This window comes from Bactrocera oleae, chromosome 5 (assembly GCF_042242935.1).
Source record: "Bactrocera oleae isolate idBacOlea1 chromosome 5, idBacOlea1, whole genome shotgun sequence".
NCBI classification, from domain to species: Eukaryota; Metazoa; Arthropoda; class Insecta; order Diptera; family Tephritidae; genus Bactrocera; species Bactrocera oleae.
In genome coordinates, this window is record NC_091539.1 from 8,219,171 (window position 1) to 8,234,416 (window position 15,246).

Here is a 15,246-nt window from a genome sequence, read left to right on the forward strand (position 1 = left end):
TGAGTATTTATACCGAATGAGATAATGAAAAGCTAAGTTTCGATGATCAAAATGACATGAATGATTTGCTGAATTAAGCGCTCGTTGATACCCCCTCACTGACATATTGGGTCTATATTCGTGCGGTTTGCCAAGAGATTCCGAACATGCGTTGGAAAGATACTGTTCTTGTGCGTCATTTTCATTACATGTCATTCATTTGAAGCGTAAACAATAATAGTTTTTTCTCTCATATATGTATGTCGACCTTTGTGCCTGAAAAAATACATAAATATGAAGAAAACCTCAGCCGAAAGTCATTGTATTTTTATGGAAGTTAATGGTGACTTACAAGCGGTGATTTTAAATGGAAGACGAAGAAGCAAGAACGGCCAAAAAAGTTTGAAGATAAGGGACTGACAGCATTACTCTGTGCAAATTGTTGCCAAACACAAGGAGACCTCTCAAAATCTTTAAAACTTACTCAAGCATCAATCTCAAAACATTTAAAAGTAGCCTGATATTTTCAAAAGGAAGCAAATTATGTAATTATGAATTGAAGCCAAGAAACGTTGAAAAACGATTTTACATCTCATAAATACTGCTTGAGCGCTACAAAAAGAAGTCGTTTTTGCATCGGATTGTAACTGGTGATGAAAAATTAGTCCATTACGTAAACCCTAAACGCAAAATATCATATGTAAAATCTGATCAATAAACCCAATCAACGCCAAAGCCGAATATCTATGATGAATCTGTATTTGGTGGGATCAGAAAGGCTTGCTGTATGACTCGTAAATATCTAAAATCATGTAAAACCATTAATGGGGAATGCTACCGGCAACAACTCAACATCAAATTCTAGTGAACGATTGTTGAATAACGCTCGAAATTTGCGACTAAACACGGGGCAATAATTTTCCATCAAGGAAACGCTCGGCTTTATGTTGCAGGATCGGTTAAGAACTAATTGGAAAACAAAGGCCTTACCTTCTTATTTGGAAAACTCGATTTTTATGTTGCAAGATCGGTTAAGAACTATTTTGAAAACAGCGGCCTAACCCGCCTTTCAGCCCAGACCTTCCCATTCTGACTACCATTTGCTCCGGCCGATGCAGAACGCCCTGACTAGAATACAGTTCACCTCCGAACAAGTTATTCAAAATTAACTTGGCTGCCGGCGCAGTTCTTTCGGGATAAAATCCACAAATTGCCAGAAAAGTGGGAAAATGTTAAAGCTTCCGTTGGGCAATATTTTAAATAATACTATTGTACCTGTTTTTCTTAAATAAAAAAATAAAAACGCACAAATATAGTTATACCATAAACTCAATAGACATATGTATATAGCATTAAGTGTTTTACGATTTATTTGCCATTAATTCACCAATATTTAATGTATTTTTATCTTAGGATAGCTAATAAGTCTTGGCTTTCTTCTTGTAAATATCCATACAAAATTCACCTATATTTTTATTTTCTACATTTTTTTTCATTTTGTATTCGTTTTTCATGTTGCTTGTAATTATTTTCGTTCGGTTAAAAAATGCACACATACCTACTATACAAAACAAAAAATAAAAACAATGAGCAGATACCCTTTTTGCAGAGTGATAATGAGACTTCCAAACCAACTAATCAAACTTCCAACTTAAAAAATAAAACCACAAAGTCAAATACAGAAGTGCCAAGTGAAAAAAATACAACAGTGTGTAGTGTTGATATAGTTGATATAACTGGACCAGAGAGTCCGCCACCACAGCCATTGGAGGAGGTGCCACCTGTAGAAATACCTACAGAGAGGCGTTGTTCACCAGTGCATGATATAAAATCGTCCAAATCCGAACACCGCGATAAACACAAACACAGTTCAAAGCATATTGAACGTAATTATAAGCATCACAGTCAGCATCAACAGGAGCGCCATCACTATCATACTCAATCACATGAGCAAAGTCATCAAAAAATAAATTTTAATAGAAATGCTGATAAAAGTAAAGAACATCCAAATAATGCATCAAACATTTTTCATAGACGCCGTATGGGCGCGGAAAGTGCGACTGATGCAACAAACGCAGTTAACGGTAATAAATGCCAATTCGATCCGTTAAGAAATCGCGATCCGCGCGCATCGAATGCATTTACCCACGAAATATATTCACCCGAAGAATGTTGGGATACCACGCCCTGTAGAAACAGTAATGCAAATCACACTACAGTTTCAGCCATTCACGATACTCCCAAAAGTTTGCGCGAGCAGACATATCACGAGACGATATTTAATTTTAAGAAAAATGTGCCGAAACCGACTGAAATGTTTTCACGTGTACGCAATCTTGAACAACCAGTTGCTGTGTCCAACAAAAGTGCACCCTTTTCAATGCCTGTCAAAGTGCCGACAATACCGGATGTGCTGAAAAGTCCACCATTGTCGGCTAGCGATATCTCGGACTTACTGAATGAAAGTGGTGGAAAAGGAACACCAAGTATCTCAGAGATTGGTATACGGCGTCCAGTAAATGCCACAGTTTCTAATAGCACTGGCACAACCGATCAAATATCGCCCATGGAAGCAGCAACACTGGATAAAGTGCGCAAAAAATTCGCAATTGTTACCAAAAGTTCACGAGACAGTCCGGATGTGCAGAAATCGCCAGTTACAACTACGGCCAAAGAAACAGCAACATTGTTACCAAAAGAACGTATAGCTTTAAAATATAATCCACACCCGCGGTCAGAGCGTAATACATTATCGGCTAGTAGTAATAGCAGTTGTGGTAGCGACACACATGTTGCACAACCAGTTGATCCACGGTTGAATTATAATCGCTTTAATAACGCTGGGAGTAATTTGACAGCGATCAACACGTCAAATACATTGAACTCAGCCGCGCCACATGACCCCAGACTACGGAATGTCGCCGCTACAAGCATGACTTCCAGTCTCTATAAACAATCACAGAATCCACAACAACAGCCCGCATTTCTGCCGATTAAGACAAATTCCACAGTAGTGTCACCGCAGATCAATTCCCCAAACGTCAAGCCATCAGTAAAACAGTCCCACATACCCAGTTTATTAGATGTTAAAGTGATGGATCCACGCGTGCCGTACAATGCAAGCTTCCCAAGCACACCAATAGAACCAAGACAACACATGGTAAATAATATGCCAGCAAATCAAAAACATGTGGGTATATTTTCACGCAGAGATTTCACTGTAAAGAACTATGGCGATGTGCCGGCACCGACTACACTAGAACGACCCACGATACAGAGAAGCAAAAGTGGTTATAGCAGTGAAGAGAACTGGGACTCGGATCCGGATACGCCAGCTGTACCAAAAGCAGTCATACAGTCACCGCAAGCTACACAAATTCAACCATTCACAGAACTGTTGAAGGCAACGGAAGGACATGTGGATGCAGGTGCTCGAACTGTCAAACCACCATTGTTACCTACACCGATATTCGCACGTAAAAATAGTGGTAACGGCTCAATGCCACCGCATATCGTAAACCCGCATTTTCAGCAACATTCCAAAAATGTGCCGCAGTATTCCACTAATTGTAAGTTTAGCGCCTTGCTGAACGATAAAACGGAACGTTCGAAATATTTCGAATCGAAAAAACAAAAGAAAAGTGCGCCACGTACCTATGTTGAGTATAAGCAGGCGAAGGCGCGTGCTGCCGCAGAAGATGCAGCCAGGAAAGCCGCCGCTGAGATCACAAAACCGCCAAATATAACTACCAAAGATATTGGTGAAGTGAGTGAAGTTGATAGCAGTGTGTTAGCGAAGCTTTCAGAACATCCACCTGTCGCCTCAACATTGGACAAATTATATCGTAGCACCGACTTTACTAGCACCGAATTTCCCAAAGCCAAAACTAGTTTTAAAATACCAAAGAAACCTGTCGAAAAAGCGTCAGAGAAAACCGAAACAGAGCCGAAAGCTGATGTTGAGAAAAAGGAAGATGTTAAAGAAAACAGCAATGGGTCTTTAGTGCCGGAGCAATCAAATAAAGATCAAACTATTAACAAGCCGACAGCTGTGTCCAATGCCAAAACAGAGGATATTGCAACTACAACACAAGACGATAAGAAGAAAATTGAAAAGAAGTTGCAAATACCAAAGAAAGCTCAGGATAGTGTCAACGAAAAGAAGCAGGGAAAGAAAGATAATAAAGCAAGTGCTAAAAAAGAAAGTGTGGATATAAGCATTAAAAGCAGTGAGAAAGTGAAGAATAAACCTGCAACCAAGCGTGGGGTGCAAGCTAAATCACAAACCACAACAACGGCAGTTGATGCAAAGGCAGAAATTAACGGTAATGCAACTGAAGATGTCGTAGAAAACATTACGCCTAAGACTGTCAAAGAAACGGAACTTAATAATAAGATTGCACATAGTAATGGTTCTTCCGAAGAAGCAACAAGCATTACAAATGAACCGAAAGAAACGAATAAAAAGAAAAATACTGTTCAGGTTAATGCCGCTATTGGATTAGCTACTACTAATACAAGTGATTGCGATATGGACAGTGCATCGAACCTGATTTTAAAGAGTGTAGCAAAAGCCGAATGTAGTGTGACAAACAATATGCCAACGAGAGCAGACGAGCTTGTAAGTCCGTCAACAGCTTTGTTTTTGAAAAGCCTACAAAGTTTCGGGAAACCTGCGCGTATACTAAAGCGTCGTAATACGATGATGGTTCGAGGTAGTTTACCCGAAGTAGATAAAGAAAAAATCTTTCCCATAAAATCATTGGTTTACGAGGATATTCAGGGAGCTAAAGAAGAAGAGCTTCGGAAGGAGATTGACGCTAAAATGCCTAAAATTAACAAATGTCTCGCTGAAATTTTTCAAAAAACCGATGATAATTGCAAGGTTTCAACACAAAATATTATTTCCGGTAAACGGCGTACACGCACGAATGTTAATTTCAATGAAGTGCAGCGTTCGTTAGAAATCTTTAACCACAAGCGTCGCAGCGAACCGTTAAAGCAGCCAGTCGAGAAGGCGTCACCAGTAGCAATAAAGAAGAAGGTATCCCCTAAAGGCAAGAAGGGAACAAAAGGCAAGACAAAGCTTGAGACGAATGTCAATAATACATGTGAAGAAGAGTTAGCTGAAGCTGAGAACCTAGAACAAGCGATTTTAGTGAAGGCAGAGAAGAAACCAGCGAAGCGTAGAAGCGTCAAGGTTATAAAATGTGAACAGGCGTTAGAAGCGACAGAGCCTAATATAGCAGATGGCGACAACGAAGAAGCAGCCACGGTTAATATAGTAGAGAAGTCAGTTAAACCCATCAGTAGAATTGGCGCTATAATGGATGAAGATGCACAAAAACGTCATCTGTTGGAGAGTTTCGTGCAGGATATACTAAATCCCAAGAAGGACAAAGCGCAAATATTCAGTTTGTTATCACAAATACTGAGCGAAGATAACCTAAAATTCGTAAAAGAAATCGTGGAGAGCGCAGCCGACAAAACTGCAACCCCAAACGAAGAAGTAAATGAAGAGGTGCTTGAAGAAGAAAACAATATAGCTCCCAGCGACGAAGCACTTACGGTGAATAATACCGATTCGACAACTATAAATGACAGCACAGAAATTGTGTGTGCAACAAAACCGACTAAAGGCAAAGGAAAGATAAAGAAAAAGAACGAACTAGATCGTCTAAACGAAGATATACGCACCATGTTCATCAGTCAAGGCGTGTTGACGGCCACCGGTCGCCGAATGTGCACTTTAGTCGCTGCCGCCGAAGAAGCAAACAAAGCAGATGTCAGTGTGGATAACAAGTCGCCTCAAGACAAAGTGACAGAAAACGAAGTAAAATGTAAATCATCAATTATTCCAACCGGCAATGAAGTGCCGCGTATACGTAAATCTAAGGTCGTACTAAAGCCAATAGATTTCAAAGAATTTCAAAAATGCGCAGAAACCGAAATGGTTGATGCAATCTCTGACAAGACGGCACCAAGAAAAATGCCTGTACTCAAACCCCATACACCCATAAAACAATCGGAAGTAGATGATGATAGCGATGAATTAGCTGAGCTACCGCTAGCTAAAAAAATCAAACTAGATATCGACGTGAAGCGGGTAAAGCCCGGGCCGAAATGTAGTAAAAAACAACCGATTGCCTTAACATCCGATGACGACATAACCGATGTTGAAGATAATAGCGATAAAAAAGTTACTCTGCCTTTGACGGAGAAATCCACAACTTCTACCAATGCTAAAACGAAATTAACGTTGATAAAGAACACAAATAAGGAATGGCATTCGCAATCCAAGTGGGTTAAATTTTGCTTGTTGTGTGACATCAAAATAATCTATCCGGCCACACATTACCTGCGGCTACACGATGAATTTTACGCTGCACGTTTGGCGCCCAATATATTGGAAAAACTTAATGCAGGTGAAATGACCAAGCCTTATTTCGGTGTAAGTAACAAGAAAATAATAACCTGGTTCTACCGCTGTCCATTTTGTTTGGAACATAAACGCATGAAAAAGCCCAACTGGATAGAGCATATAAAAACGCATACGGGTGAATACAACTTTGAGTGTAGCAACTGTCATCAACCTGGCGCTAAAGGCTGGCAACTTGAAAAACACATCAAAACAAATTGCATTGGTGCGACAGTTATGCGCAAGTACGTGACGCCAACTGAACCAGTGCTGCTTGCGCATGTCTGTCAGTTATGTAATTTCATACAGTTGAGGAGACAAAATATCGATAATCACCTCGTTAAGCAACATGACATTGCAAAATCGAAAATCGCCAAAATGTGTCATACAATTCAACTGTTCGATACTAGAGATGTGAGAATAATCGATAATTTGAGTGCGGTAAAATTAGAAGCGAAAATAATAAACGAAGGTTTAGATAAGCTAGACGACACGGATACTTCAACCACGGCAACGCCGCTGCAAGCTGTAACAGCAAAGAGCAAAGATGAAAGTTTCGACAGCGATGATATACCGATTGCACAAAACCTGCAATGTAATAAAACTGCTGAAGCTCAAAAAATCGCTGTGGAGCGCGCTTTAAGCTCCAATATATTTGTGCCTACACGTGAGACTAACGAGTCGCCGACAATGAATAATTTTGCACAAAGTTTATTCACAAATGAACAAGAAGCCGTTGGCATAGATTGCTCAGCTGCGGCTGTAGGTTCTAGCGGCATATCGATTGCTGAACGTTTAAGTCAAAAGTTTAAGAGCATACAAAACGGTAAAGCGAACATAATGGCTAATGCCAGTAACATTTTGGAAACACCAAACGCAACTGCCAGTACCAATAAGGTTCTGGAAGCACCAAATACAACTGCCGCTGAAGCAATTGAGCAAGTAGCATTTACGCAAAATACAGTTGATGAGTCTACTGCCGCATCGAGCAAGGAACTCGAGAGTACAGCGCTACCAGATCAGTTCAACTCATCAACCGAATCAGCGTTCTCAACAAACGATGTAGGCATAACGCCGGAGTACACGCAGCCGGCATTAGGTGAAGTAGTAGCAGTTGCGACAAGTGAGCGTGTAACCGATTCACCCGTTGAAGACGACGATGACAATTGGGAGGATATTGAAATTACAGAGTCTGCGCCAAGCACCACATCATCAACGGTTTCAGCAGCCTCAAGCACGAATAACAAAATTGGTAAAGCTAAAAATAAGAATGTGTTGCATAAGCTTAACCGACTGTATGCAACGAATAATAAGCTAAAGAAGAGCTTGACTCTTACGATTGGAAATAGAAAGAAAGAAGATAGGAAGGAGTCGACGGCTACCAATCTAGCAAATAAAGAGCATGCAACAGCGACTGTTGTCCTAAGTGTGGATAAAACCAATGAAGCTATAACCGAAGACTTAGCCACAACCAAAGTCACTTCAACAGACACCATTACACCCGCATTATTAACTACAGAGGCGACAGTTACGACGCCTACCACCACAGTATCGCAATCAACTGCACTTGTAGCGCCAGCTACAACTACAAGCGCCGTGTCAGAAAATGAAAATATAACTGTAGCTACGACAACACCTAATGTTGCATCAAATCTCGGTTTTCGCCCATTAATTACAAATCTGGATGACTTATTGCCCGACTCACCATGTAATGATCCGATAGATCTGGTGCCCGAACTAACACCCATGGAATCGCTGCAAGATCTCTGTGATGTTTCATCTATTCTCAATTCCGATTATATGTCCGATAATTGGTTGACAAATACAACAACTTCAAATATAAATAACGATAATAGTCAACAGGCTAACATGCAAGAGGCTTTAGATTTCGTTAAAGAACAACAAAGTGTACAGAGTAATGTCAATACGATCGCTCCATTGATGATATTGCCAACCATTCAGCGCATACAAAATATCGGCTTTTCGAAGTCGATGGATGATAACACATACAAATTTTATTGCCTCTCAGACAACTGTACTTTTCTCTATTCAAGTGAGTTGATTGGACTCGAGAGTCATTTTAGTTGCGAGCATGCGCAAACTACCTGGAATGGCTACTGCCACAGCTGTAAAGCCAATGTTGAATGTGACGATGCGACTGCGGATAGTAGACTACCACTTTCTGCCGAACTAGCTCACTTGCGTTCAAAACACTCGACTGCCACGAGCACTGCACCCGTTTTACCAGTTGTAGACGAGTTGCGGCAACCATCTAAATCTAATTCCCCAGCGCTGGATGAAGACAGGCCACGTATTAAGATTAGACGATTGACGGGTGATTGTCTTTCAACAACGCCAACCCCTAACTCGAATCAAAGCCCAAAGTCAGTTTCGACTTTTGATGAAAACGCGCAGCTTGCTGAATTGACGCCCACAGAACCACGTTTGGTATCAACGGTTACAACTTCGTTCTTAAATCAGTTACCAAGTACAGTGGAGCAACCACCTGTTGAGAATAGACATTTTGAAAATATAGGTGTTCAAGCTAATGCTTGTGCACCTAATGTCGTAATGCCAAACACAAACGCGCCATGTACACTACAAATCGCCAGTGTGGTTAGTTTGCAAGATAAAAAATTTTCCAATCCAGTCGGATCGGCTGGACCGCTACCAGTAATCTCAAATGTTTGCAGTTTAAATTCCCGTTCCGTATCGTCACCAGTCAATAATGCCGGTTCGCTTTGGGCTCAGCACATAGTGGACGAGCGTGCCGAACTGGAACGTTCGGCCGCTGAGTCTCTGGAAGTATCGCGTATATTATCCAATGCCTACGCGAATAAACATTCAGAGAGCATCACAGAAGCTAATGCAACACGTGACGTCACCGATTCACCTGAACCGGAAGTGGTTGCTGAAACCTTGCCGGTCGCACAAGCCACCAGCGGTAATTACCTGATAACTCAAACAGTTTCAGCGCAATACGTTGAAGGTCGCTTGGGTTTCAATATATCGATTGCGAACAATCCTTCAAAGCGCTCAAGCCGTTCGGACTCGGGTAGCAATACCAGCACATCATCGGCTATTGTCGCAACGGTACCACAATTTAAATGCATGGCGAATGGTTGTAAATACCAGACGCGCTTGCCCGTAGCCATGGTCGATCACTTACATTTCCACGATCGCCAGAACTTTAGCGCACATCGTGAATATCTGCGCTGCTCGCAATGCACATTTTTGGCTGAAGATGTAGATGGATTTGTGCAGCATACAGAACAAAAGCACGGCATGTTCATGCGTAGCTCTACCGATACAGAGACTGTGGCAGATATTGCTGGTAATACGGATAGTGATGGAAGTCAACAAATCTCCGTTGGTAATACAAGTACAAATAAGAATACAAATAATAAGCAAGGAGAAGGAATGCTTCAGACTTTCACACAAGAGACATGGGAGACCGCTTTGAAGGAAATTGTTGCTGCAACTGGTGTACCAGGTAAATATAAATATGTATATATGTCTGTAGTTTAATAAGTACAATTATGTCCTGATATTCGTACCACTGGAGCACAGGTTTTTCCTTTCCAACCCGATAACAAGCAACGCCACATCTTTTTGACTTTTCCAGAAAATTTAGCTATACTTCTAGTATTTGAGGTACAACAGCCATCCTTGTAAGACTTGTTCTTATATCTGGTAGTATTTTAGTTCCACAATTTGCTATGTTGCCAAAGTGCGCTTTACTGATACGAGATACAATCGCATGAGCCCACAGAGAGCATAGATTTGCTTAAATTTACGTATGTATTACATAATTTTGTGGAGAGATTTGAACATGCGATCAGTTAACTTTCATTCCACATACTTTGTACACCTTAAGTACTTCAGATCACAATACTGTGTGCATCCGATCCAACACATTAAACAAATGGCATTTCTTCACCAAATTCTTAGCCCAGCCGCAGTTCTATTTTATATTTCGGTTTGACGGTGCCTTATATGTTGGAGACTTGAGATTTCCTCTATACAAGTTCATTGACCTTGGAGCCACTTGTTTCCTTAAATATTTTAAGCTTAATCCAACCATTAGGTCATAATATACATACATACTTTCATTGATTGTATGATATAAAGTTTTAACTTTCTAGAATTTTTGTAACTTTTACCTCAGAAAGTTTTACTTTTGGTCATTTAGTGACCAGAGCTAAGTGGAATCTTTAGACAAATATTTCATCGATGTCTTTTAGTTCTCGATTTTATGTTCCATTTAGGTATCATCGGAAAAATATATGTACATACATTAAAATATATAATAAATAAATAAGTCTGGTACTAAACCAAACTCGACTATGTTGGGAAAGAGAATAGCGGTTTAAGTTATACGCTTTTATCCTGCTTTTGATTAGTTAGCGAGTTAGTTAAAGACAATACTTATCTTTCGCCTTGTTTAGACTTAAAGATAGTACAAAAATAACATTCCTGTTTTCAGACTTTAAACTTTATCGCTGCACCGTTGAGGACTGCAGAACCAAATTGACAGAATCCAGTTTCTTTTCACATGTTGTTTATCATTTATCAACACTTGGACAGAACAATGTGCATAACCGTACATTTAAGTGTCCACACTGTAGCAGTGTCTTTCATAAGCCACAAAAGATCAAGTCACATATCAAAACACACGGTGTGCACAAGTACTTCTGTTATCTCTGCACCCAAACCTCCATCAACGTCGAACAGATGTACAAACACTTCGAGGAGAGACATTGGCATTCCAAGAAATTACGTTCCACACCGTTACCTTATAAACAAAGTTCCACCACAATGTTCTATGTGATTTTTACAACTCTACTGAGTAAATATGAAATTCAACAATTTCGCGAGAAATTAATTGCCGAATGGCAACGTAAAAAATCGAGCGCACGCACACACTTTAAGCCGAGTGAAATCGGTTTATTGCCGTTGACGCCAATATTTTTTAAAGATTTGAATTGTGCCATTTGCGCGTATAAAACAAAAGTGCGTACAAATTTGATGCGTCACTTGCAAATGCACACCGACGACAGCAATAACGGCGCGCAGCCTGTGGCCAATGTGGATCCCGTCAATCCAGTGCCATGCCTGAATTCAAGTGAGAAACACTTCGATAAAATGACAAATTTAGCTTCATCCTCACTAGTGGTCGGCAATACGGCCGCAAATGCCACGAACGTTGCAAATGGCGGCGCTAACGGCAAGTATAAATTGGCTTATGAGTACGTACCGGATACGAAACGTTTCACTTGTGGCGTCAGTAATTGTCAATATCTAACAATATCAGATGATATCTTTCGTTCGCATTTAAATGCATTGCACAGCGATATTTCGTTTTATAATTGTCCACATTGTAAGGAAGAGATTTGCAAACGTGGCCTGTCAGTTGACCGTATTTTGAGCCATTTACGTTTTCATGGACCGAAATTGTATATGTGCGACTCCTGTGGATATATGCATTACATGAGAACTGTGGTTGAACGGCATGTACGACAGCACGATGTACAACCGCCGCAATTCGTGAAGGTGACCGAGTGCGATCGAACGAAAGATAATTTAGGTAAGTGAAAAGCAAACTGTTAAAATACATACATGTATGGTATGTGTGTATGTGTGCTTATGTAAACATGGTAATGGAATTAAATGAGGTGAAAACAAATTATAATAAGTGAAATAATATAATATTACAAAAAAAATTAATTATTATCATACGTGAAAAAACAAAACAATTATAAAAAGTGAAAAAATAAAAGAAAGCAATTACAATAAGTGAAATAAAATGAAAAACTAAAATAATAATTATAATAAGTGAAAAAAATTTAAAAATAATATATTTAAATGAAACAAAATGAAATAGAAAAGTTATATAGTTATAAGTGAGTGCAGTGAAGTTGAAAAAGTAAATTGTGAATGCAAAAAAAAAAAAATTGCAATTAAGTTTAGTGTTCGAAAATGAATAAAAATGTACATTACATGAAATCAAAAATGCATGATTGTGAATAAATTAATCAAATTACCATATACATACATGTATGTATAGCAAAATTTTCATATACATATACCAATTTCAAATAAATAGTTTAACTTTATTTAAATTAAGTTTTATTAGCTATTATATATGATAAATAATAAATTATAAACAATTAAGTATGATTGGAATATAAAAAATCAGAAGCAATTAAGTGGGTACGCTTAGAATTAGAGCCTAAAAAAGGCGATTTTTTGAATTTAAAAAAAAAAAAAATTGGAATAGCAATTGTTTTAAATTTGTAAGGGTACATTTATACATATTTTAAGAATATACAGAAAAGTTTTTAAAGAAATAAATTGCATATTTTTCGAATTACACGTTATAAAGGAATTCTCTACGGGAAGATATTGTCTATTGACCTACGGCCGAAAAAAATCTAAAAATTACAAAATTGAATAAATTAAATGGACAACCAAATAAAATTACAGATATGTACATTAAATAAGAAGAATAAAAGCAAATAAATTTAAAAATTAAAGCTGATTTACGTATGACTAAAACTGAAAAAAATACACAAATAATATAATACTTATTTATTTTTTAGTCATGACAAATGTGTGATAATAACAAAATTTTACCAAAATTATTTCGCATATAAATATTTATAAGTATCGCTTATAATTGTCTTATAATTTACACTAATTCTTCAATTATTGTCTTTATGTTTACTTTATGTGTTTCATTACGTCACCGAAAATCAAGTAGCCAAGAAAATCGATAACACATCAACTACCACATCGATAGCGCAACCAGTCGCTGAAACCGATACACTGAAATCCAAATGTAAACAAAAGTGGGCATGCAATTTATGTGGTCACAAAACAATGACACAACAACAAATTATGGCACATACATCATCACAACATTCGTGTAAAAATCAATATCAATGTATGCATTGCATATTTAATGCAACACAACTAGTACAAGTAATGTCACATGTCGATGAGAAACACCCGGGTAAGAAGCGTGAAGCGCGCTATGTATTTGAAAAATTGGAGGGCAAGGAAGAGGATAGTAATAATGTAAATACAATTGATACACGCCCGCTCTGGCAAAGGGACGATCCCACACGTGTACGTCACATACGCGGCATACTAATGGAAGATGAAGAAGAGTCGGAGCGTTATAGAAAGCGTTTACGTTTGGATGATATTGACGAGATATTGGAAAACGATGATGGCGATGAGGTAGGTGTTTAAGTTTACTCGTTAAGCAAATAGTCATATACGCTTTTAGTTTTTAAAGTAGTATAACTTGAAGATAAAAAAAAATTGAACTGAAGTTGATATTTAATGCAATATTTACTATGAATAGTACTTTAATGAACAAGAAAACATAACCTTAAATTGATTTTAACTAAAGTAAAATAAGGTATAATAATAATTATTTATTTATTTTATAATGTTTTTTATATAATAAAGTTTAGTAAATACAAATTGGTGTATTAATTTGAATAATTACATTGCTAATAAAATTTCGTACATGTAAATGAGAGTTGACTAACAATTTGAAACGTGCTTTAGCAACAACGTTTGACATACATATGTACATATGTATGTATGTATGTATATGTAGTATGTATGTATATGTAGCATAAATCTTCTTTTATATATATGGATTAAGTTCCGAAATTTGGGCTATTCACCGCCAATGCCACATAAAGTAAGTAGGGCAACAACAGTAACGTTGCCATTTATTCCTTAATTTAACAATTTCATATGTATAAAGTTGCAAAGGTATTTATGTATACATAGGCACATAGTAACAGACCAACATTTTCTCAATTAGTTTGAAAACCGGGTAGCTTCTCCTTTTCGTTAATACAAGTATATGAATACAAGTATAAATATAAATATTTATATTATATTTACAATGCTCGTATACAATCATACGAGGTGTGTTCAAAGGAAAATGTGAATTTTGATTTTTCGCGCGCTGTGTACATTCGATTATCGATATTCAGTTTTTTTTTATAATCGGACACACATGTTTATTATGCGCTTGCATTAGGAGCCAATTTCGATTAGTAGTTTGTTTTTGACAACAGAAAAGGTTAGTCCTGTTTTTGTGTGCTCTTCGATTTTTGACATTTGAAAGAAATGGATCAAAGAATATTTATTAAATTTTGCGTTAAAAATGGAAAAAAGTGCTCCAAGACACAAGGAAATATTGACTGTGGCATTCGGTCAGTCCACTTTGTCTCAAAAAAGTGTTTATAAGTGGTACAAGCGCTTTACAGAAGGCCAAGAAGATGTTGATGACGATGAACATCCTAAAGGTGCGGCCACGTCAACAAGCGAAGAAAAAATTGTTCTTGAAAATCGTCGAATCACTATTAGGGAAGTTGCAGAGGATGTTGGCATATCAATCGGCTGATGCCATTCAATTTACTCGAATGTTTTGTGCATGAAATGTGGGGCAGCAAAGTTTGTTTCGAAATTGCTTAATTAAATAAAGCAATGTCGATTAGTATCGCCCAGGAGTTGTTGAATGACGTCAACAACGATCCAGGTACCATCGTATTCACCAGATTTGGCTCTCTGCGACATTTTCCTATTCCCAAAACTGAAGAAACCAATGAAAGCAAAGCGTTTCGCCACATTTGATGAGATCAGGAGGATTGCTTTGAAGGAGACAAAATAGATAATGATGAATAAATAAATACTTTTCAAAAAAATTTAATAGTCACCTTTTTCTTTGAACACACCTCGTAGATACATGTTTACACTTGTGTATATGCAATTTTCGCTTTTCATTGTCAAATGCTTATACACATTTGAATTGAAAATGT

General features: G+C 38.0%; 1 protein-coding gene across 7 annotated transcripts in view; it reads left to right on the forward strand.

The window, feature by feature from the left end:
* The window catches only part of sov (small ovary), a 36,004-nt gene that overhangs the window by 17,973 nt on the left and 2,785 nt on the right, over nt 1-15,246 (forward strand). For 6 of the 7 annotated variants that reach the window (XM_014238577.3, XM_070110017.1, XM_070110016.1 and 3 more), the window contains 3 exons: nt 1,574-9,890; nt 10,884-11,984; nt 13,161-13,642. In XM_014238577.3, coding sequence (XP_014094052.3) covers nt 1,574-9,890; nt 10,884-11,984; nt 13,161-13,642 — 9,900 coding nt within the window. The remainder of the gene's footprint in view (nt 1-1,573; nt 9,891-10,883; nt 11,985-13,160; nt 13,643-15,246) is intronic. The other variant, XM_036376866.2, reaches the window with a different exon arrangement.